Source organism: Manis pentadactyla, chromosome 3 (genome assembly GCF_030020395.1).
Source record: "Manis pentadactyla isolate mManPen7 chromosome 3, mManPen7.hap1, whole genome shotgun sequence".
Taxonomy (NCBI): domain Eukaryota; kingdom Metazoa; phylum Chordata; class Mammalia; order Pholidota; family Manidae; genus Manis; species Manis pentadactyla.
In genome coordinates, this window is record NC_080021.1 from 105,700,937 (window position 1) to 105,723,638 (window position 22,702).

Here is a 22,702-nt window from a genome sequence, read left to right on the forward strand (position 1 = left end):
ATAAAACTTGACTCCCTACTGTACAACATATATGAAAACTAATTCCAGTTGGAGTGGGCACCTAAAAGAGAATGGTAAAACAATACAGTCTCCAAACTATAATACAGAATGCCTTCAGGTCTTTGTTCAGATTCACAATGTGACAAAAATCTTCTCAGAGAAGTTACCAAGAGCACTATTCATAAAGGAAATTGATAAACAACTAATTTTAATTTAAGAACTTCTCTTCATTGAAAGATATCATCAAGAGTTTTAAGTCACAATACACATATTCAAAACATATTCAACAAAGAGGGTGAAATCTGTATTACATGTAACTCTATCAAGTCAATTTTTAAAAGGCAACACAATAGAGAAAATGGGTAAGATGAAAATATGCTCAATCTCATTAATTATTGGGGAAGTGCAATTTAAAGTACAATGAGATTCAAGACTATACCCACTGGAATGGCTAAAACAAAAAGACTTATAATGCAAGTTCTGGTGAGGTTATGGAGCAACAGGAATGCTTATTCTCTGTTCGTGTAACTCTAAAATAGTATAATCTCCTTGGAAAACTGGCATTTTCTGTTACTGAAAGGGATAGAGGGAATAGATGAAAGAAAAGAGGGGATAGGTGAAAGAAAAAAGAGGGGATGTGAACTCAACAGTCCAAGAAGGTTTATTGCTGAACCTGAGAGGGCCCCCTCTACAGAGGTCCTGGCCAGCAGAACAAAGGAAAAGAGGTCTCTAACAGGTCAAGAGGCTTTTATGGCCAGGGTTTTTGGTCGGCTCTTTGAGGGGAGGGGTCAGGGGAAAGGTGGGTTTGTGGCTTGCTGACATGTCCTCTGGAGAATGCTTGTAGCCTAGGTAAGATGACACCTAGGTCTCTCTGTGATGGTGGGTGGGGCTTATTCAAAAGGTGGTACTCAGGTCCGGATTCTATCAGTTACAGTTGAACATTTGGATAATTTGTGACCCATCAATTCTACTTCTACATGTTTAACCAACTGAAATGCTTGCATATGTACATCAAGGGACAAGTTCAAGGATATTCACAACAGTATTATTTGTAACAGCCAAAGCTAGAACCAACCAAAATGGCTATCAAGAGGTAGAACTGATAAATTGTGATGTATTCATAAAATGAACTATTCTATAAGAATGAAAATAAACTAGAGTTGAATACAAAAACATAGATAAAACACACTTTTGAATAAAAGAAGCCAGATACAAATTACATAGATTATAGAAGTTTTAAAAGCAGACAAACTAATGTATGGTATTAGAAGTTAAGGTAGAAGTTACCTTTGGGGAGGTGGGAAAAGTAGTCGTGGCAAGAAGCATGGGTGTGGCTTTTAGGGACCTGGCAAAGTTTTATTTTTTGACCTGAGTAGTGTTTACACATGGATCTGCTTTGTGGTATTCTATTAATATTGTATATTTTATGTTTTGTGCACTTTTCTGTCTATATGTTACATTTCAGTGAAAAGTTAAAAGTAGGAAAGAAAAATATGTAAGTGGGTCAGACGTAATGGGAAAGAACCAAAAAAGGTGATCAAACCACAGATACACCATCTTTTTATTATAGTAATTTTCTTTGAAAGGTTGTAAACTGCATTTTTTTAAATAACTTGGGAATCTCCCTAGTACTTTACAAGGTCTTTGGGGAAGAGGGAGGAGAAAATGATAACTTTAGAGTATAAAGTATTCATGTGCTGCAGTTTGATGCAAAGTATATCTGTGGGGCCTCTCAAGGTTATTCTATGCATTCATATATAGTCCTAATATAGCAACTAGGACCTATTCTAACAATTATATCTAATGATATTGTACATTCCCTCTCTCAAAACACATATCATACCTAATCTGCCTGCTTGTTTATCTTTCTCTCTACTGTCAATAAATAATTACTGAAGGTCAGATTTGCAGAGTGCTCTATCCTGGTACCTAACACAGTGCCTAACATGCAATATGCACTCAGTGAATATCTACTTAACATATAAGTGAAATATCACAAAGTAATTTTAGTTGTGCACATTGGAGAAATGAAAATTCTATCTATTCACAGCCCCTTGCAAATTAATAAGATTAGAAGGGCATTCTTCTTTGAGCTTCTTGGACAATAAAGTTTTTACAGCCTAAAAATTCTGCCTATAATACTCCTGCCCCACAGACATCGGAGTCCTTTTGAAGCTGCATGTAGTCTAAACATAAACTCAAAGTTATTTTCAAATATATATCATATGTGAATCATTTGTCAATGGGTATATTATCAAAGGTCTTATTAGAGTGTCAGTGGTTGTTCCCTTAGATATTATTTTATTACATTTTGAAGTGAGGACACTTGTGAAAAACATCATGTTAGAAGAAGAAAATGTGGATCTACTTTCAAATTCCCTGATTTTCTGTTATTTTGTTTGAAATAACCTATCCCTGTTTCACACACATAAACACAAAAGCAATTTTTTCAACCTGAATGCTAGACACACCTTCCTCCACAACTACAGAGGTGGCAATGATCTTAGTGCTTTAAATATGTATGTTGCAACTTAGAAAAAGAACAGATAAAATAAACTCCCAGAAAATTGTTTGGCACACTGCTCTGTCAAATTCCAGGTACAGAGGTAAGTTTAAAAACTCAAAATCTTGCAGCAGAAGAAATAAAAAATGCCATACCTCAGTCACTGCTATTGAAAAGCTGAAGCTGGGAAGTGTGGTAAGTACCACACACATCATAAGAACAGGTCTCCTAGCAAAAGAGAAAAAATAAGCAAAAGCAGTAATGTACAAGATCAACAGTTCTACTACATTTTGCTAATTTTGCAGTTCCTGTTCATTCATCTATAGTTTTTCTAAGAAGCTAGTGCTTCCCTATTTCCATTTCCTAAATGTTTGAGTATGGCAAAGGGGAACACATGCAAAAACCAGAATGCTTTTCTAGAACAAAGGTTGAGAAATTTCCAAATACAGCTGACCCTTGAACCCCTGCATGGGTCCACATATACCCAAATCTTTTCAAAAATCTTTTGGAAATTTGTGACAATTTGAAAAAAAGATTATTTAGATTACTTTATTTTAATAATACAGTATATAATACATGTAACATACACAGTATGTATTAATCAACTGTTTATATTATCGGTGAGGTGTCTGGTCAATGATAGACTATAAGTAGTTAACTTTTGGGGGGCCAAAATTATAAGGGAATTTTCAACTGCATGGGGTTACCACCCCTAAACCCTGCATTGTTCAAGCATCAACTATCCTTAGCAAAGCATAGACTACTAAAAGTGTTACAGCACAAGACAAATGACATTCAATATTTCCAAAATTCATTAACTGGACTTCTGTCCAAGAGCTCAGTCTCTGTTGACCAACTGAAAAAAAGAATAGCATGACTTTCTCAATTTATATTATGCCCTATGTTGTAAAATTGATTTTTCAAAAAACACATTTAGAGATGGCATACTATTACTTACTATGCCTTTAAGTGGAGACACTTGAGTATTTTTTACTTAAACCAAAAAAGAATCATATATATAAATCAATTTTTTAAACCTTCTTTGGACCACTACTTATACCTTTCATGATCAATCAGTCAAATAGTTATTGATATATAATATGTATATAATAGTCTACCTTATGACAGGAAGAATTCAAATGTATGTTTAGCATCATAAATTTATGGGAAGACAAATATGCTCAAAGCTTTTCTATAATGAAATATTTACCTCCCCTTTCCTTAAATACATATTATATTAATTACATTTATATGATAATGTATTTCTAAGTACAAAAAGTATTGGACTCTTTCAAGTAACAAAGAATTTCTCACTCCTGTCATGCTCCTCTCTATCCCACACCCATCTTAGATGTTCTAGGTGTAGACATAAGTTAGGGGGCATGATAGCCCCTTTCTCATAGCCAGACTCAGTACTACCTGCTAAAACCAGAGATATTATAGGATTTTAAATTGGTATCTTTTCCTCTTCTTCTGAGCCCAGATCCAGATTCCTGTAGCACCCAGCATTCCAAGACTGGCTAGGGCATTCATAGAGTCCTTTTCTCAGCTTGACCTCTAAAGGATGAGTACTCCAAGGATTACTCTAATTCTTAGTTATTTGAAAGAATCCAACATTTTTTTTACATAGAAACACATATAATAAGGTAAATCCTATGGACCCTTCAAAGAACAGAATTTTTAATTGCATAAAATAAAATACATCGATTTACAAAACAAAGCAGTTGCACTAAAATACAGTTATCCAAATTCTTTTAAAGTTTTGATATAATAATATATGTGTCTATCTATGAATACACTGCCTTTTTATTTTCTTTGGAGTACTCAAGATAAAGTAGAAACTGTACTCACTCATAATTTCAAGATAATGAAGATCATAAACCATATTCTGAAGTGTCTGTAACACTTATAATGTGATATGGAAAGATCTTTGATATGTGGTATAAAAGATTTAAATACAGTTACAGGTCCTGCTAATGTGGTTTGTAACTAACATTCAAAATGGAAGAAATGTAGCTTTCAATTAGAGGCTAGTGAAAATAAAGATGTCACTTGTTTCTCATCCAAGTCCAAGAACCTCATGATGCTAGAGAATGTCTGGCACATAGTAGGGATTCAATAAATACCAAATGAATGGATAGAATAATTATAAATTGATACCAGTCCAAGTCTGTGTTGTATTTAACAGAAATGATAATTCGCGTTTGAAAATCTTGACTTACTGCTAGCACATGCTTATAATTCATCAGTCTTAAGGGTTGAATTATGTTCCCACAAAAAGACATGTTGAAGTTCTAATCCCCAAAACCTACCTCATAATAGAACCTTGTTTGGAAATGGGGTCTTTCCAGAGGTAAGAAGTTAAAATGAGGTCATTAGGATGGGCCTTAATCCAACATGACTGGTGTCCTTATAAAAAGGGAACATTTGGAGAAAGATGTGTACAGAGGGAAAGTAATGTGAAGAAACAAAGGAAGAAGCTATGCCATGGGAAGATGAAGGCAGAGACCAGTCAGGGTGACACAGCTATAAGCCAAGGGAGGCCAAAGAAAGTCAACACCCCGCCAGGAGCCAGAAGAGAGGCCTACGCAGGTTCTCCCTCAGAGCCCCCAGGAGAAGCCGATCCCACCAACACCTGGATCTCAGGTTTCCAGCTGCCAGCCTGGCAGACAATACATTTCTGTTGTTTAATCCACCCAGTTAGAAGTAGTTTGTTACAGCAGTTCTAGGAAATTAATACAGATCTTGCTATAGGGAAGTGAGGTACTTCTGTAACAAGTACCTAAAAATGTGGAAGTGGCTTTGGCATTGGGTAACGGGTAGAGTCTGGAAAAGTTTGAAGACACATGCTAGAAAAGGCTAGATTGCCTAGGAGAGACTGTTAGTGGAAAGATGTTAAAGGACATTCTGGTGAGAGCTCAGACAGAAAAGCAGACAGCTGTAGGGAAAGCCACTATTGCCTTTGAGAACACATGCATTGTCATGAACAGAATGTTGCTAGAAATATGAATGTTAAAGGTGTTTCTTGGTGACATCCCAGACAGAAATAAGAACTGTGTTATTGGAAACTAAGGAAAGGTGATCCTTTTTATAAAGTGGCAGAGAACTTGGCTGAACTGTGCTCTGTTAGGTAGAAAGTAGAACTTACAAGTAATGAACTCAGCTGAGATTTCTAAGCAAAGTGTTGAAGGCATTGCTTCGTTTCTCCCTGCTGATTATAGTAAAATGCAAGAGGAGAGAGATAAATTGAGGAAGGAATTGTTAGCAAAAAGGAACCAGAACTGGAAGATTTGGAAAACTACCAGTCTATCCATATTGTAAAAAATGAGAACATGTGCTAGAGTGAATATTAAGGGTGTGGTGTGTGAATCCAATAAGACATCTCAGCAGAAACACTGCCAGCTTGAACTGAAGGGGGACAGAAATGGGGCAAAATGAAGGAAGGCAGTCAGACTTCTGGGATTTAATCAGCAGGAAATGGGCTGATGGAGATACTTGGCTGTGGACACGTATTATTCTTCAAGAAAAGGGAAGAATGAGTCTGATAATGCTTTAGAGGCCAGAGAGGCTGCCACTGTCTCTGCCACCAAGGGCAGAGGTTTTCTCCTCAGACCCAGAAGGCAGGGCTGTTGCCCAGGACCAAGGGAAGGGATGGCACCCACCCTGATGGTGACATCCTTCAGGACAGAGCATCCAGACACAGGATTATTCCCAAGCCTTAAAATCTAATCAAATTCATCCTGCTGGATTTCAGACTTGCTTGGGACCCATGACTCCTCTTTTTCCTTCCAATTTATCCCTTTGGGAATGGGAATATCCTCTGCCAGTCTCCCATTATATTTTGGAAACAAATAACTCAATGCCTGGTTGTGCAGGTTTACAGATGTGCCCTCTGATGAATAGCCCAACTCTCCCCCATAACTGATTTGAATGAGTTAGATGATGAGTTTTGGGACTTTGAGATTTGGACTTAGAGTTGATGCTGGAATGAGTAAAACTTTTGGAGATGCTGGGATGGAGTGAATCTATTTTGCATGTGGAAAGAACATGAATTGTGGACTGGGGGAGACACAGGGAAGATTATGGGTTGAATTATGTCCCCCAAAAGAGACGTGGTGAAATCCCAACTCCAGTACCTCAGAATGAACTGTATTTGGAAATAGGGTCTTTCTGGAGGTAATTAAAATGAGATCATTAGGGCGGCCCCTAATCCAACATGACTGGTGTCCTTATAAAAAGGGAAAATTTAGAGACAGGCATGAACAAAAGGAAAACTCTGTGAGGGGACAGGGAGAGTGCCACGTGAAGATGAAGGCAGAGATCAGGGCGATGTGTCTGTAAGCCAAGGGATGCCAAAGCGTACCAGCAAAACAGCAGAAGCTGGGAGAGAGGCCTGGAGGAAAGAGCCTGCCTCACGGCCCTAAGAAAGAGCCAACCCTGCTACAATCTGATTTCGGACTTTTGACCTCCAGAACTGTGAGACAATAAGTTTCTGTTGTTTAAACTACCAAGTCTGTGGTACTTTGTAACAACAGTCCTAGGAAACTAATACATTGAGTAAAGAATTTAGGTTAGAAATATCAGATACTTGGAAGGTGTACTCATGCTGAAACTAACACAAGACTGCAACCAAAGTACAGATTGGCTGAAGAGGATTTGTAGACGTGATTTCCAGATGAAAGACTACATCAGAGCACTACCAGCAGAGCTCTGTGTGTCCCCTAACGGGCTGAGATAGGTGGGTAAGAAGGATGAATCAAAAGGGCACCTTCCCTACTCTTAGTGCTAAGCTGTGATGACTTTCTTCTCTAGTCTAATCAAGGACTTGTGGTGGATCATGTGGTATTCCATGATTTAGTGCATATAGTTTTAAATTAGTTTCAGATTATTTTCTTGTGTAATTTACTGTGCAGTCTCCACAGTGGACTACAATAGCCCTGAGGAAGGAGATAATACATAATATAGTCAGGTTTTCCTTGATGGTAGCCTGGGAACCATGTAGATTAGAATGAAGAATCTGTGTGGAGAAGTAGTTTGGAGACACAGATAGAAGTCAGAGAAGGGATCATCTTGAATGCAAGGGTGTCCTAGGATCTGGTAAGACTAGTGTTCCCGATGTGCACATGTGGACAGGTCTGTCAGAGAGTCAAGGGCTATTTAATACATGTTTATTGAAGAGGGAATGAATGAATAAGAAATGGGAACTGGAAGGAAATTCAGGTAGGTGAATTCACAGCTATTCTAACAAACCCTAGGAGTGGATTAGTGAATCACTGCCAACCTGGAGGATTTCTAGTAAAACTGTGCCACCTAACACATTTATTTGTAACTCTGGGGATGTGAGGTAGATATGCTTATCTCATTTGCAGATGACACAATATCAGGTGGGACAGCTAGCATTAATAATGACATAATCAGAATTTAGAGGACTGCAAGTGATTAAAAATATGGCTAAAACCAACATGATATTTAATAGAAATAAGAGTGAATCACTTGAATTCAGATTTAAAAAAATAGTTCAAGTATTCATCCATTCACCTAAACTATTGTTAAATGTGTGTACAGTACTCTGTTCTAAGAATAGAAAGTCATATCAGATACACTCTGACTGTCAGGTGCTTCTAGGCCCATGGGAGTGGCCCAAGCTCAAGATGAGAACAACTTTTTCCAGGAGTTTTAGTCAAACATGAATTCAGTTATGAAACAAGTGACACGGTTGCAAATGAAGTCAATATATCACATCAAGAGCTGAAGTCAGCAGCTGCACCAACGGGACAGCAGGGTATCAGTGAGTTCCCTCCAGGCATGGACAAGCCAGCCAGCATCCCAAGGAGATGTCCAAAAGAGAAACAGGTCCAGAGATCACAGGACAAGAATAACTGATGAAACCTGGACTCTGGAGAAGACTTAGCAGACTGGATGGGGTGTGGCTGATGTGGCCGAGTGGTGTGGCTATCTTCCAGTATTTGAAAAGCTTTAACATAAACAGTGAGCTCAGAGAAGTCAGCTCTGAAGACACAACTGTGGGAATTGTCATCACACAAGAGACAGTTTATATCATGAGCCAATGAGGGTGCTTGAAAAGCTGTAAAAAGGGGAAATCAGGAGGCAATGTGCAGAGTTCTTGACCATGGCCAAATTCACTGGCATATAAAGGGAGGACATGAAGTCTACAAAGAAAATGGGGAGTAAGTTATGTGGTGGCATATTTTATTTCAATATAACGAAATAAGAAAGACAATTCTCATAACTAGAGATACAAAAGATATTGAATTCCCTTTAAAATCAGAGGTAGACTGTCTATCTGCACTAGGAGAGAGAGTGTAGTAGAACTCTGAGGTGCCTTCCAGCTTTTGGACTCTGTGGTATAATGCCAACACTGAATTGTACTAGTAAGGGCAAAAGGAGATTTTTAAGGGTGGGAAAGGTGCAGAAAACAATTTTCAAGACTGTGCCGACAAGAACTGAGAGGGAAATGGAGTGGGAGAGAAGAAAAGGACATGGATGCCAGCTGGTGAAGGTTGCCAGACCCCTGCATTAGTTAGTAAAATGTTCTTCATGCTTTCTTGAACAAAACAATCAGAAAAAAATGGTCTGACACTAGAAGTGGATATATGAAAATTGGGGAAACATGCCACTGTACACTGGCCCTAGAAAGGATAGCCTAACTGGGGTGAGGAAAAGAGTCATGGAGAACAAGCAGCTAATACAAGAGACCAAAGGGGAAGAATTAGTGGGATCTGGTGACTTGTTACATAGGCAGGAGAGAAAAGCAAAAGTAAATATTCTCTTGCTGATTTTCTGGATATGTTGGGGCAAGGAAGAGAAAGCCTGTAGTTAAGCATCACAGAATTATTGCCAGAGTATACAGGAAGATGACAGATGCACTGACAGAAAAGTGAGTGCTCTGGGAAGAAGTAACTGTTCAGCACCAGTGTTCAGTTCATGGTCACTTACCAATGACCTCTGAGGAGCTGATAAGAGCTATCTTTGTTTCTCTCCTGCTGGTCAGCCTGTCCAGCAGGTCCAGGTGCTGAACAGTTAGTGTGTACACATCACTTGTGTGTGCTGCTGTAACAGTAAGGTGCTCAAGACACCAGGCTCTGGAAACAAACACCCTGGGATCAGTGTTGGCTCCATTACTCAACTGGTTATGTGGTCTTTAAACTTCTGTGCCTCAATTTCCTCATCTGTAAAGTGGGCACCATATGCACTGTTACCTATAAATGTTAGAGAATAATCTAAACACAGGCAATGTTTACAACTATGCTTGGTACATAGTAACTGCTTAATAAATATTTGTTCTTCTTTTACTACAACTATAACTATTACCATTACTACCACTACCTCAAACAAACCAATAGCAAAATCTCATCAAATACGTTAAGGACTTAAGCAAGGTAAAATATGGGCCAACATGTTGGTATCTTTCAAACTCGGCACAGCCCAGTTTTCCTGACATGTTATGGTCTAAAGTAATTGTACTCTGAAAAAGCCAAGAGAATTCCTGAAACATAGCTCTGGTCCCAAGGCAGTCCGGGAATCTGCACAAGTCCTCATTTTGCCCCAAGTGCCCTCTTCATTGAAATCTGCTCCACCTTCAGGCTAGCCTTGCAGCTCAATGGTTTTACATATTCACTGACATCCCAGAAAAGATTTATCTTATTTACTGGGATATACAATTTGATATGTATATAAATAGCTTTTCTTCTTTCTTCAAACCATCTCCCTAGTCCAATATGAATTACAACAGGCATCCCTAAAAAAGGAACTTCTTAAAGTGTTTAAAAAGAGTAAAGGAAAGAGTATTGGACTAAAGTTCAGACTGTACTGTTGATTAAGTGTGCATGTCTTAAGCTCTCTGACATTGTTTCCTGCCTTACAAAATGGGAATCAGAACCTCTTGGTCAATTTCACAACACTGGTGCACAGGTCAAGTGAAAAAATGAAACATAAATGAAAATGAAACTGTGAATATGCAAGATAGTTTACAAGATATTCATGATGTCACTGTACTGGCCCTCATTATTCTCAAAGGATATAAGAGGCCTACAAGAGTCTCCAAACTTGAAGAGTATTACTCATAATTTTTTCCAGTGTTACCAAGTTTTATCCTCACTTCTACCACTCCTCAGAGTCATTCTGAAGATTAAACATCATGTTTTAAATGGAAATAATTAAGTTCAGCCTGAGGTAATTATACTAATATTCAATGAGTTCATACTATGTGCCAGGAATTGTGCTTGGACCTTTATATGTGTAATCTTATTCAGTTCCTTAAAACAACACTCTAATGAAGAAACTAGGCTGTCCTTGTGTTGCTCATGGGAAAACTAAAATTCAAAGAATTTAAATAGCTCATACAATGTCTCACAGCCAGTGTCGAAGCTGTAATTTGAACTCAGGTCTGCATCCCTCAGCTGTAATGCCAGGGCACACCTTCACTAGCCAATGGCTAGCTCTCTGCTGAATACCAGCCTCACAAGGCTAACGATGTCAAGTGGACAGACCTATAGAGAGGTTCTCAAACAGGCTCATCAACAGTGCATCTGTGAATGCTAAGGATCTATGAAATTTCACATAGACAACTACTCATCTAAGTGTTCTTCAATAATAATTCATACTTTCAATCTGGACTTTTTATAGTAGCATTGTTTTTGCACCATCTTCATCTAGCAATTAAGATACATGACATACTCTATAGTCCCACATACATTAAAATATCCAAATACACATCTTTGGGAATCATATATAATATCCAAACATCTATCTTTGGAGAAAATATATCTTTATGACAATAAAGGGTTGTATTTTTCATGCAAACGACACCTGGCAGTCAAAGTCAGAAAGAATAAAAGAAAAGCTGCATGCCATAGAGGAAACAGCGCAGAATCAGACGGATCTGGGCTCACAAATCCCAACTCCACCACTTAAGAGTTTCGTCACTTGACCAAGTTAATCATTTTGTCAAGTTTCTATTTCTTCATCTATAAACTAAGAATACTAGCACACACCTCTCTGGTTATAACGTTTAAGTGTAATAGGACAGAATGTGTAAAGCTTCTATAATACTGCTCAGTAACTATTTCTTTTCTTTAGGGTCAGTAAGAGATAACAATACGATAGTGCCCATGAAAGAGGCCTTGAGGAAAAAGTTTCAGTTTCACTGAAATTATAGATAACCTGTCCTATATCTAAAATTATTTAAAACTCTCGTGGCCAGCCACACCCACAAACAGAAACTAAAGGCCAGAAGGGCACTTTCCAGAAGAAATCATTGAATGATGTCATTGTTTTAACAGCCCAGGACAAAGGCAAAATGTAGGCCAAAATGTTGGTGTCTTTTAAAGTCCTCACTGCCCAGGATTCCTGACATGTCATGGCTCAGAGGAAACATGTGCTCAGGGCTGGGGGGAGTGGGTAGGAAAGAAAGACTACCCTCTTCCTTCCTCTCAAATGCCTCAGGAGACTGGGACCTCTTATTTCAAAGGGCCAGTTTAGGGTAGTTGTTGGAAGTACCAACTACAGAATCAGATGGACCTAGGTCCAAAGTCTGGGCTTTCTACTCATTAGTTATCTGGTTGGTAAAGTTGTGTAACTCTCTTATCATTAGCTTTCTCTTGGGAATAATAAACTTGAAAATGTCTACTTCACAAGGTGGTAAAGAGTGAAATGAAATTCATCTATACATTTGTCAGCATACAAGTGATCAGTAAGGAAGCAATTATAGCTTGATGATGATGATGATGATGAGTGATATGGGAAGTTTTGCTGCCAGAATGATATTCAGAACTTAGGCATTTGAACCAATGTAAAAAAAAATATCAAAGAGCAGCTTCCTGGGCTGGCGTGGACCAGCTTGCCATTGGTTTACTGCTGCAGTCATGTGGATTTTCCACCATTCCCTCAAAGCTCCCCAACCCAGCCATGAGTCTTACACAGTCAAAGCAACTCCAAGTGGGTGTGAGAGATGGAGAGCCCAGCTCAGCTCCAGACCTGCCCCTTAGGTGATCCTGAGGCTTTGGGTCACAGTTTAGAAAATCCCTACATGCTACTGGTAAAAGCAGTGCCAAAGAAGTCATTTCCAGAAACCCCTCAAGAACTCTGCCCTCAGGGAACTCAAAGTCCTCTGGCGAGGTTTATGGAGCTACACCCCCTGTCAGTACCTAAAGTGTGCTTTATCTCTCCATTCCTGCATCCTTTCAACAGTATTTCTAGCTATATTGCTATTTCTATAATTTTTACATTTTTGCCCTTGCTAATGTTAAAATTCCCAGCTCCTCGCTTTTCAAATGTGTTCTATGTTGTTCAACTTTACAAGAGCAGTATGAGAGAAAGATTAATTTATCAAAGAAATGAAAGAAATCCCAGATAAGAATCAGACCTGAAGATCTAAGAGGAAAAATACATTAGTATCAGAGATGATTTGTTCTCAGTATCTCCACATGGATCAATACAGTCATTAGCTAAACTGTCATTTAAATCAACATTAAATCTTAATTTATTTAAAATACTTGTATTATTATTATTATTAAAGTACTTCTCCCCCACCATGGTAATAGAATTTGCTAACATAGTATATATTTTTTAAAGGTAAGGAGCTTGTTGCTTAAATCTCAGTTGGTTAATAATCTAATGCCTTAGACCTGCAAAACAATGCAATGTAAACATTTTAAAACAGACGACTTCTGGTTTCACACAAAAGTATAAAATTCTATGTTATAATTGATATTATGACTTCTGTAAATTAACTGTGATAACTTTATGCAGTTTAGTGGACAGAGGAATTTGGTCCAACATTTACTACTCAGGGTATCATGGACTCATGCTAACTACAATCTTATGAACACATGTAATTTGTTAAAATTAGTCTGTAGAAATGACCCTACAAAAAAATATGGAACATACCATAATAACACTACATTTATAGAAATGGTGGTAATTATTTATCATTAATCTCACATTATATACATTTATGCTATGCTCACAGCCTAACACATAGTACATGAAAAAGAATCTTTGAAAGTATCACAGGGATTTACTGTTAGACAATTATTTTACTTACCATCCTTTAATTTTTTTGTAAAGATGACGCTTCTTATTTAACAGAACTTTCATGGGAACCCAAATCAATAGAGTCACTGAAGCCACGTAAGCAATTGAACAGGAAACAATTAACCAATAGTGCATTTTCTCGTCTTTATTCCTTGTACTTTGATAGGCAGTGGCAAACTGCTCCACAATCACAAGTGTGGGAATGGAGAAAGCAGCAAATTCAAGAAGCTCAAAAACCAGAAGTTTGATTAGTTTTCCAGAAGCCATCCCGAGCGCATGCAAGCTGCTCCTGCTTGGATTATGAGCAGCATATGGACATAGATAACTGAAGTAGGATCAAGTTCCTTGTACTCATATAACTAACCAGTGGCTTTTTATTCTTTTATTGACCCTCATATGGTTCAATGATCTCCCAACTTAACAACCGAGGTCTCTTAAAGAAACAGCAGCTGTGGAAGTGGTCACCTAATGTGTCTGCCCATCTGTTATAAGTCAAATAAACTTCAGAACATGCTTTGGAGCAATGATAAAAGCAGGTCTTTTAAAGTAGCCTTTACTGCTAATCTGAGCACAAAAAAAACATTTATGTAAAATTTAACACTTGTTAAGTAGAGCTATTGGAATAATATAATTTTGAGTTAAAGGGGAAGAATAGAGTAAATCCCATGTCCTATTTTTATATCTAAGAAATTCAGGCAAAGACATATCCAAAACCTGCATCTTAATTTTGGAAAACTACCCCTCATTTTTCTTCCAAGTGCTTGAAAGGGGAGTTTGGATTCACTCCGCCAATTTCTTAACCAAACTTCTTCCTGGTGCTTGAAATATGTATTTGTTCCTGCACATTAATTGCTATGTAACACAGATTTAAAGTTTTTATTTTGTTGGTCAGGAAACAAACATGGTCATATCAGAAACCTGTTATCGGGATTAATACTAAGAGTTACCTATATCTAGTCCAAAAGCTTATCAAATATTTAAAAGACAACAATTGTCTCCATGAATATCCTTCCTTCAAAAACCACTTTGAGTACCTGCAATGAGCACTTTGCTAGGTGCTGGGGTGTTGGGGTGTGAAGATGAATAAGTGACAGCAGGTTCCTGCCCTGAAATGCTCTCAGTCCAATGGAGGAAACAAACCTGTAAATAACAAAAAATAACTAAACTCAGAAGTAGAACCTCAATGTTATGGTAACACAGAGGAGAACTTCCTCTTTGGGCTGTGGGAAGGGGAGGAAAAGATAAGGAAGAGGAGAACGGATGACGGATGTTAGTGACATTTTAAGCAGAAAAAGGAAGTAAGGAGGCTTGAGCTGTAATGAGTCAGGTGCCACAGGGCAGGAAATCAGGGAAGGTGGTGGCAGGAGAATTAGATGGGGTCAGAATGTGAACGTTCCAGGACTGGGGTGTGTGTTTGGGGCAGGTTTGCAGAGGGTGGGGTGGGGTTGGGGGCAGTGGAAAAGCACATTTTCTGAACAGAGATGTCATTTGACCACTGGAAAGGAGAGTGAATGCTGGTGTGCAAGACAGGAGCTGCATCAACCTGAAGGCAAGGAAGCCAGCTGGACACCACAAAGGAGCTGTGGCAGGGGCTGAGAGCTCGGCTACCCCAGTGAAGGTGCCGTGCTGGAGAGAGCACTGCAGCAAGACACAGACTGAATCCCTGCCACGAGCCTGCTTCTATAGGTGGCCTCCCCTGTGCCTGCTGCCACACTAAAGCAAGCCAATGTTACTCTAGGCATCTCTCCCCCAGGTCCTCTGCAGAAGGGGCCCTGCCGCTGCCTGGCCCTCCAGATGCATCTACGATTCTGGTGGTGGCTCCGAGGATTAATACCTCCTGCCCTCCTACTACAGGAGAATCCAGCCAGTTTCTTCAGCTGACTGATTATTTTATATGACCTCAAATTTTAAATCTGCTGAAATTTAACCGAAGTCCTCTCAAATGAAAGGAGAGATTTAGAAGAACAGTGACAAAAGTATGAAAGGATGGGTCAGAAAACCATTTGAGCAATGTTCTGCCACCAACCATTTCTAATATATAATCAACATCAATTCTCTATATCATCCTGAAAAAGTATCTATTTAAAAGGTACAAGATACAAATTATATTCTGACCTCCTAACCATTTGCCTTGAGTCATCAGCTATGCTGTAGTATAATTGCTTCTACAAACATTGTGTATTAATAAGAATTGTGGCCTGAGCATTTGAAGACAATTGTTGAGGAAAAACAGACTGGCTCCAGGGAGCAGGACTCTTGCCCACGTCTGTAATTTCAATTTAAAATGCTCAATTTTTATATCTATGTAAAGCTGAAATTCACTTTGTACTTTTCACCTACAATTTTCTCCTTCTCTCTCTTCACCTTTACCTTCAAGGACAACATTCATGTGATGTTCACACTCACATGCTGCTACCTGCTATTCTCCACCACATGGAATGCTCTGATAACAAGCTGTGCTTTGAGTGGGAGGCAGATTGTGATTCTTGACCTCTGCCCCCAGCTTTCCCAATTCCATGTAAGGAATGAATGAGTGTGTAACATTGTTCACTGAACACTTACTGTGTGCACATCATAGTAGAGACATTGTCCTTACTGACTTAAATTCTGGTTGGGAGATGACACAGATGCACATTTACGGAGTGAGTTGGGCAGGGGAGTGTTGGGAAGGGCTATTCTGCCCACAGGCCTCCATCCCCCTTCTCCAGCCACATCTGGATGAACAGGCACTGGGCACAGAAGGTCCAGCCATCAAAGTATGGCCTGGCATAAACTGGGTCAATCACTTTCTCATCCTTAGGAATTTGAACTAAAAAACATGGGAAGAATTTGAAATTGGATTAAAGGAAGCTATGATTTTAAGTCAGGATTAGAGCAACCCAAACTGTATGTACCAGAACCATCCTTGGCACGTTGTCAACACTCAGTAACTGTCTGATGAATAAATCGATGGATGGATGGATGAAAAACTGGAAGCCAAGTGGTGAGGGAATAAAAGAGCTAGTAGAATAAGGAAGCCAGTCCAGAGAGTGAGACAACTGGAACAGAGATATGCAAGCCCACCTAAAAAGACCAGTCCCTCAGTTATTGAACTTATCAGGTCATGTGTATTCTTAAAAAATGGGATCTTTGTTTTTTGCAACCAAAAGGGCTTTGAGAATAATGAACAGAAAAAGCAATCTTCTCTATATCATATAATGACATTTTCCTTGAAAAATAGTTCTACGAATATTCACAATACAGTGAGTTGGGAAGAGGGTAGGAGAGAGAAGCAAGTTGCAGATGCTATGGTATAACAGTATGGGTGGCACAGTCTCATTTTTATTTTAAAATATTTTAGTTGTAGATTTGAATATAAATTAAAAATCCAGAATGATACTCATCAAACTGTTAACAGTGCCTTACTGGGGGTATAGGATGGTTGGGGGTGGAGGAGGTTTCATCTTTTATTTGTTACTTGCTTGCTTGTAGCATTTCACAAGCATAAAAATTAGAAGACAATTTTAGACTAGTAAAAGTTAATTAAACAAAGTAATTCCAGATCAATAAAAAATTTTGCATCCTGTTCTTTTCATTTTCCCTCCACCAATTTGTTTTCCCTCACTTCTCAGCAGAAACAAAATTAAGCACATTCCATGTATCCCTTTAATGGCAGTACTACAGACCAGTGAAAGAGCCAAAAGGCAAGCTGAAGACAGGGGAAAGCCTTGGATAACTTTTTCTTGGATAGGCACTTTGTGCTGAATTTGACTGCCTTTTCTGATCTCACAGGAGAGTATGAGAAAGGGTAGCCTGTACCTTTAGGGCCCCTGTGTCAGCGTCTTCTCTTCTGTGAAACCTTTCCTTACTCTCTTTCTCCAAGCAGAAGCTGAGCATTTCCTCATTTATGTCAAAACATCTTTGAACACTCTGTATTCACTCACAAGGCTCCTGCAGCACTTTTTCCTTTGCTGTTCACATGCTGGGTCCCCTAGAATTCCAAAAGCCCCTGGAAGGCAGAGAACATCTGCTCAGCACAGTGCCTAGCACATCATAGGCCCTTAAAATGTATTTGTGGAAGGCATGAAGGAACAAATGGGAGTGGTGGGCAGCAGGGGAAATGTGCGGGGCTTTCCTAATAGCTAACTCATTTTTTCCCCAAGGAATGCTGTCCCTCACACTGCCCTTTAAGTAGAACTCAGGTACTACATGTTCCAACACAGTTGTTGGTTCACTCAGCACACGAGCTTCAGTTGCCTTGCATGGTCCCAATTACAGTTCCTAGATCCCCTTCCTCCATAGCGGTGGCTCTTTAAGGTCTCTAGATAAGAAAGAAAAGACAAAGCCCATGGGGATTGCAGAGTTCTTAATCTCATGATGCATGTCAGGAAAAGACTACACCTCTTTGCAAGCATTCACAAAGACTTTCTATGTTCCAGCGCTAAAATATCTTTCCCAACTTTTTCTGTTCCGTGGGCCCTCAAGAACGCATATTCTATAGTGGATTCTAACCATTAGTCAGGAGGCTGGAGAGGACTGTCTGGCATTTGTCTATTCCAAGGCATAGCCTTCAATTACTTCAGAGTCCTCAGCCCTTCTAAAATGTCATCTGTCTAAATTCTTGAACAGATTGGGAGGCAAAGAAGGTTTCTTCATGAAGGATAGAGCAACTAACTAGCTTAGCAAAGAAAAAGAATGCCATTATGCCAACATTAAGTCACTTGAAGGTGAGAACACCAGACTCATTACTTGTGGACAAAGACAAAGGGAGATGAGCGAGAGTGTAAAATCACCTACCCTTCAGCTGGGACCAGTTTATACCAATCCTGATTCTTTCCCTCCTAAGCCCCCTGACGAGTCTGCCATGCAATTACATTGCCAGTAATTGGAAGGACATAGAGGGGGACATTTTCAAACCAAATTCCCAAATTCTTTTCTTGGATTTGTCCAAGACAGATTCAAAGAACTCTGTCCCTTGGTCTGCTCTTTAATGCTGGGTTTAACAACTTCCTGGTAGGAAACAGATTTGATCTTCTGAAGCTGGGTCTGTGGTGGAAAGACTGAGTCTTGTGGTTAGAACTGACTTCCATGTAGGAGTGTTGATGCAGTGTTTTTTATTTTAGTAAGCAGAAGATATCATGCTGTCCAGGCTAACACCTGTTCTCCACACTTCCAACTGTCATTTCCTTCCTGTAGGCAGGAAGTCAAAAATTGAAAGTCTCTTAAATTGTTAGTAAGATCATTTGTAATCTCAAGGTTTGTGCATTGTTTTCAGTGTAGGATCTGTGAAACAAAATGTACAGACTGCCAGGAATGTTCTGGCATGTCTGTGGTTTGTTTCCTGTGATCATACGGTGTTGATGCACAAAAGGAGCTGGTAGCAGTCAAACTGTTCTCTAGATCAAGTTGGGTCTACAGAGAACCTAGGGAAGAGGTGAAAGTACGTCCTTGGGCCTAACTTATTCATTATTTATAATTTCCAAAGAGCATTTCCAAAATATATTACTGATCCTCATAAGCAGATGTCACCAAATAAATCACTTGAAATGAACTCAGTAAAAGTATGCCATCACCTGATATATGCCCCATTTACCAACGTAATGCTATCACAGTCCAGACTATACTCAATTTATATTATAGGAAAAAGCATAATTTCATCTGACTATTAAATAAACAACTTCATAAAAGCAAAGATAACAGCATATTCATTTTGTAACCCTTTTAATATCAGGTATTTATCTAGTGACACCATTCTTGAAATTAACAAATTGTAGAGAATGTCCTAACTTTGGCTTGTTTTTAAAGTCTTTATAGAAATATTTAATATTCAAAGAAGTATTTTTCAGTATCAGGAACCAAAATAAGTTTCATGTGAGAATGTTTGAGCATTTTACACAAAATCATTAAAATTTTATATAAAATTATAATTTCATACAAAATTATTATATTATTGACTATATTCCCTATGCTGTGCTTTTCAGCCTTGTGACTTACTTTTTTTTAGGTTCAAAATAATGGATTTATTGCATGCATTTATTTTATTTATTTTTTTTGAGAGGGCATCTCTTATATTTATTGATCAAATGGTTGTTAACAACAATAAAATTCTGTATAGGGGACTCAATGCACAATCATTAATCAACCCCAAGCCTAATTCTCAACAGTCTCCAATCTTCTAAAGCATAATGAACAAGTTCTTACATGGTGAACAAGTTCTTACATAGTGAATAAGTTACGTGGTGAACAGTGCAAGGGCAGTCATATCACAGAAACTTTCGGTTTTGATCACGCATCATGAACTATAAACAATCAAGTCAGATATGATTATTCGTTTGATTTTTAGACTTGATTTATATGTGAATCCCACATTTCTCCCTTATTTATTTATTTATTTATTTATTTATTTTAAATAAAATGCTGAAGTGGTAGGTAGATGCAAGATAAAGGTAGAAAACATAGTTTAGTGCTGTAAGAGGGCAAATGTAGATGATCAGGTCTGTGCCTATACACTAAGTATTAATCCAAGCTAGACAAGGTCAACAAAACATCCACAGATGCAGAATTTTTCTCTCAAAACAGGGGGGGTGAGGTTCTAAGCCTCACCTCTGTTGATCCCCAATTTCTCACCTGATGGCCCCCCTGCGACTGTGCCTATCTTAGGTTGTTCCTCCCTTGAGGAATCTTACCCGTCTTTGGCTAACCAGCCGTCTTCCGGGGCCATACAGGGAAATGTAAAATTGGTAAGTGAGAGAGAAGCCATATTGTTTGAAAAGGTTAGCTTTTTACTTCTTTGCAGATTTCTGCCCTGTGGCTTCTATGCCCAGCATTTGTCTTGAGGTATCTTTACCACTTGGAAGAATTATGACACTCAGTAATTTTCTACATGAGGCACAAATTCTACTAAAGGGCTGTAATTAGGAAGGAAGAAGAAAAGCTATAGAAGTAGCAGACGGAAGGAAACATGGGAAGATTGATTATTTCTTTGACATAACTTCTTGTAGAGTAACATAAGCATGTATAGGTTTTAACAAACTACTAATTAAATTGCATAGACACATTAACAGAATAGGAATACAGCTACATAACAAAAGCAGACCTACAATTACCAGCCATATCCAGTGAAACCAAGAAAGCCAGTTAGGTAAACTAGGCATTTGTGAAAACTTATCAATAATATGATGGATATTGTGTAACTGAATTTGAATAGTTTGAGAAAAATCAGACAAATGAAAACAACACATTCCTGGGAACTGTTCACATCACATATGTTCTTTTAACAGTAGATAGTCTATAGTCGCACGATTTTGGAGCACTGCAACTTGCACTTCTAATTCTTGGTTGAGTTCCGACAGTAGAGATCCAGTCAAATTTGTTGTTTTACTGTATGCATAGGCCAGCTTAGATATCTCCTTCTTTGTTCCAATGGCAAGTCCAGGAACCGGTGGGATGAATGCAGCTACAATTGCAACAGTGCCAGGATCTTTGTTGAAGTTTTTTGATGATCATCTTCTGGAATGACTCTTCCAGAGGATGTTGATGTTGGAAGTTCTTCTTCATATCGTATCTTAATTCATTTTCTGGGTAGCCAAATTAGGCTTTGATCCTCTGTATAAACACAAACAAACCCTTTGCCCACACTTTGATATGACCTTTATACCATTGTGAAGAACCTATTGGAGACCACCACACAGGAACTGCTTTTTTTTTTTAAGGGAAAGAAATATTATCAGAAAAATGTACTTCCATAGCTGATCATCCAACACCTGCCTAACTTAGCTCGCTTATTGAGCTGTTATATACACTGTCTGGAGATTCTTTTCTTCTCTCCCTTCTTATTCCTCCTCCTCCATTCTTTATATTTTGGTTGTTTTATTCTGTGCTCTTTCGTGTTTCCTTTAACTGCTTTTTGTGGATAGTTGATTTTATTTTTTGCCTTTAGTTAGTATTTGGTTGGTCTGCTTTCTTTGCTGTGATTTTACTTTCTCTGGCGACATCTGTTTAGTCTTAGGAGTACTCCTGTCTTAGAAGTGGTTTATGGGAGGCAAATTCTCTCAACTTTTGCTTGTCTGGGAATTGTTTATTCTCTCCTTCATATTTAAATGATAATCGTGCTGGATACAGTATTCTTGGTTCAAGGCCCTTCTGTTTCATTCCATTAAATATATCATGCCATTCTCTTCTGGCCTGTAAGGATTCTGTTGAGAAGTCTGATGATAGCCTGATGGGTTTTCCTTTATAGGTGACCTTTTTCTTCTCTCTAGCTGCCTTTAAAACTCTGTCCTTGTCCTTGATCTTTGCCATTTTAATTATTATGTGTCTTGGTGTTGTCCTCCTTGGGTCCTTCTGTTGGGAGTTCTGTGTACTTCCGTGGTCTGATTGATTATTTCCTCCCCCAGTTTGGGGAAGTTCTCAGCAATTATTTCTTCAAACACACTTTCTATCCCTTTTTCTCTCTTCTTCTTCTTCTGGTACCCCTATAATGCAGATATTGTTCCTTTTGGATTGGTCACACAGTTCTCTTAATATTGTTTCATTCCTGGAGATCCTTTTATCTCTCTCTGTGTCAGCTTCTATGTGTTCCTGTTCTCTGGTTTCTATTCCATCAATGGCCTCTTGCATCTTATCCATTCTGCTTATAAATCCCTGCAGAGTTTGTTTCACTTCTGTAATCTCCCTCTGGACATCTGTAATCTCCCTCCATACTTCATCCCTTAGCTCTTGTATATTTCTCTGCATCTCCGTCAGCATGTTTATGATTTTTATTTTGAATTCTTTTTCAGGAAGATTGGTTAGATCTGTCTCCTTCTCAGGTGTTGTCTCTGTGATCTTTGCCTCAAATTCTGCCTTTTCATGGTGATAGAGATAGTTTGTGGAGCTGGCATGAGTGACAGCTGGGAGAATGTCCCTTCTTGTTGGTTTGTGGCCTTCCTCTCCTGGGAGAACAGCGACCTCTAGTGGCTTGTGCTGGGCAGCTGCGTGAAGATGGGGCTTCTGATTCTTGCCTGGCCACTATGGAGTTTATCTCTGCTGTTGCTGTGGGCGTGGCCTGCCTAGGGCTGCTGCTCCGATATGGCAGAGCCACATCAGAGGGGAAATGGCTGGGAGGCTGTTTATCTCCGTGAGGGGTCTCTGAACTGCCCTGCTATCCAGGGGTTTAGGGTGCCC

General features: G+C 38.8%; 1 protein-coding gene across 1 annotated transcript in view; it reads right to left on the reverse strand.

The window, feature by feature from the left end:
* The window catches only part of TMEM236 (transmembrane protein 236), a 103,247-nt gene that overhangs the window by 30,839 nt on the left and 49,706 nt on the right, over positions 1 to 22,702 (reverse strand). The window contains exons 4-6 of the mRNA XM_036881176.2: positions 14,593 to 14,698; positions 13,569 to 13,847; positions 2,659 to 2,731 (exon numbers count right to left, since the gene is read on the reverse strand). Coding sequence (XP_036737071.2) covers positions 2,659 to 2,731; positions 13,569 to 13,825 — 330 coding nt within the window. The 5' untranslated portion in view covers positions 13,826 to 13,847; positions 14,593 to 14,698. The remainder of the gene's footprint in view (positions 1 to 2,658; positions 2,732 to 13,568; positions 13,848 to 14,592; positions 14,699 to 22,702) is intronic.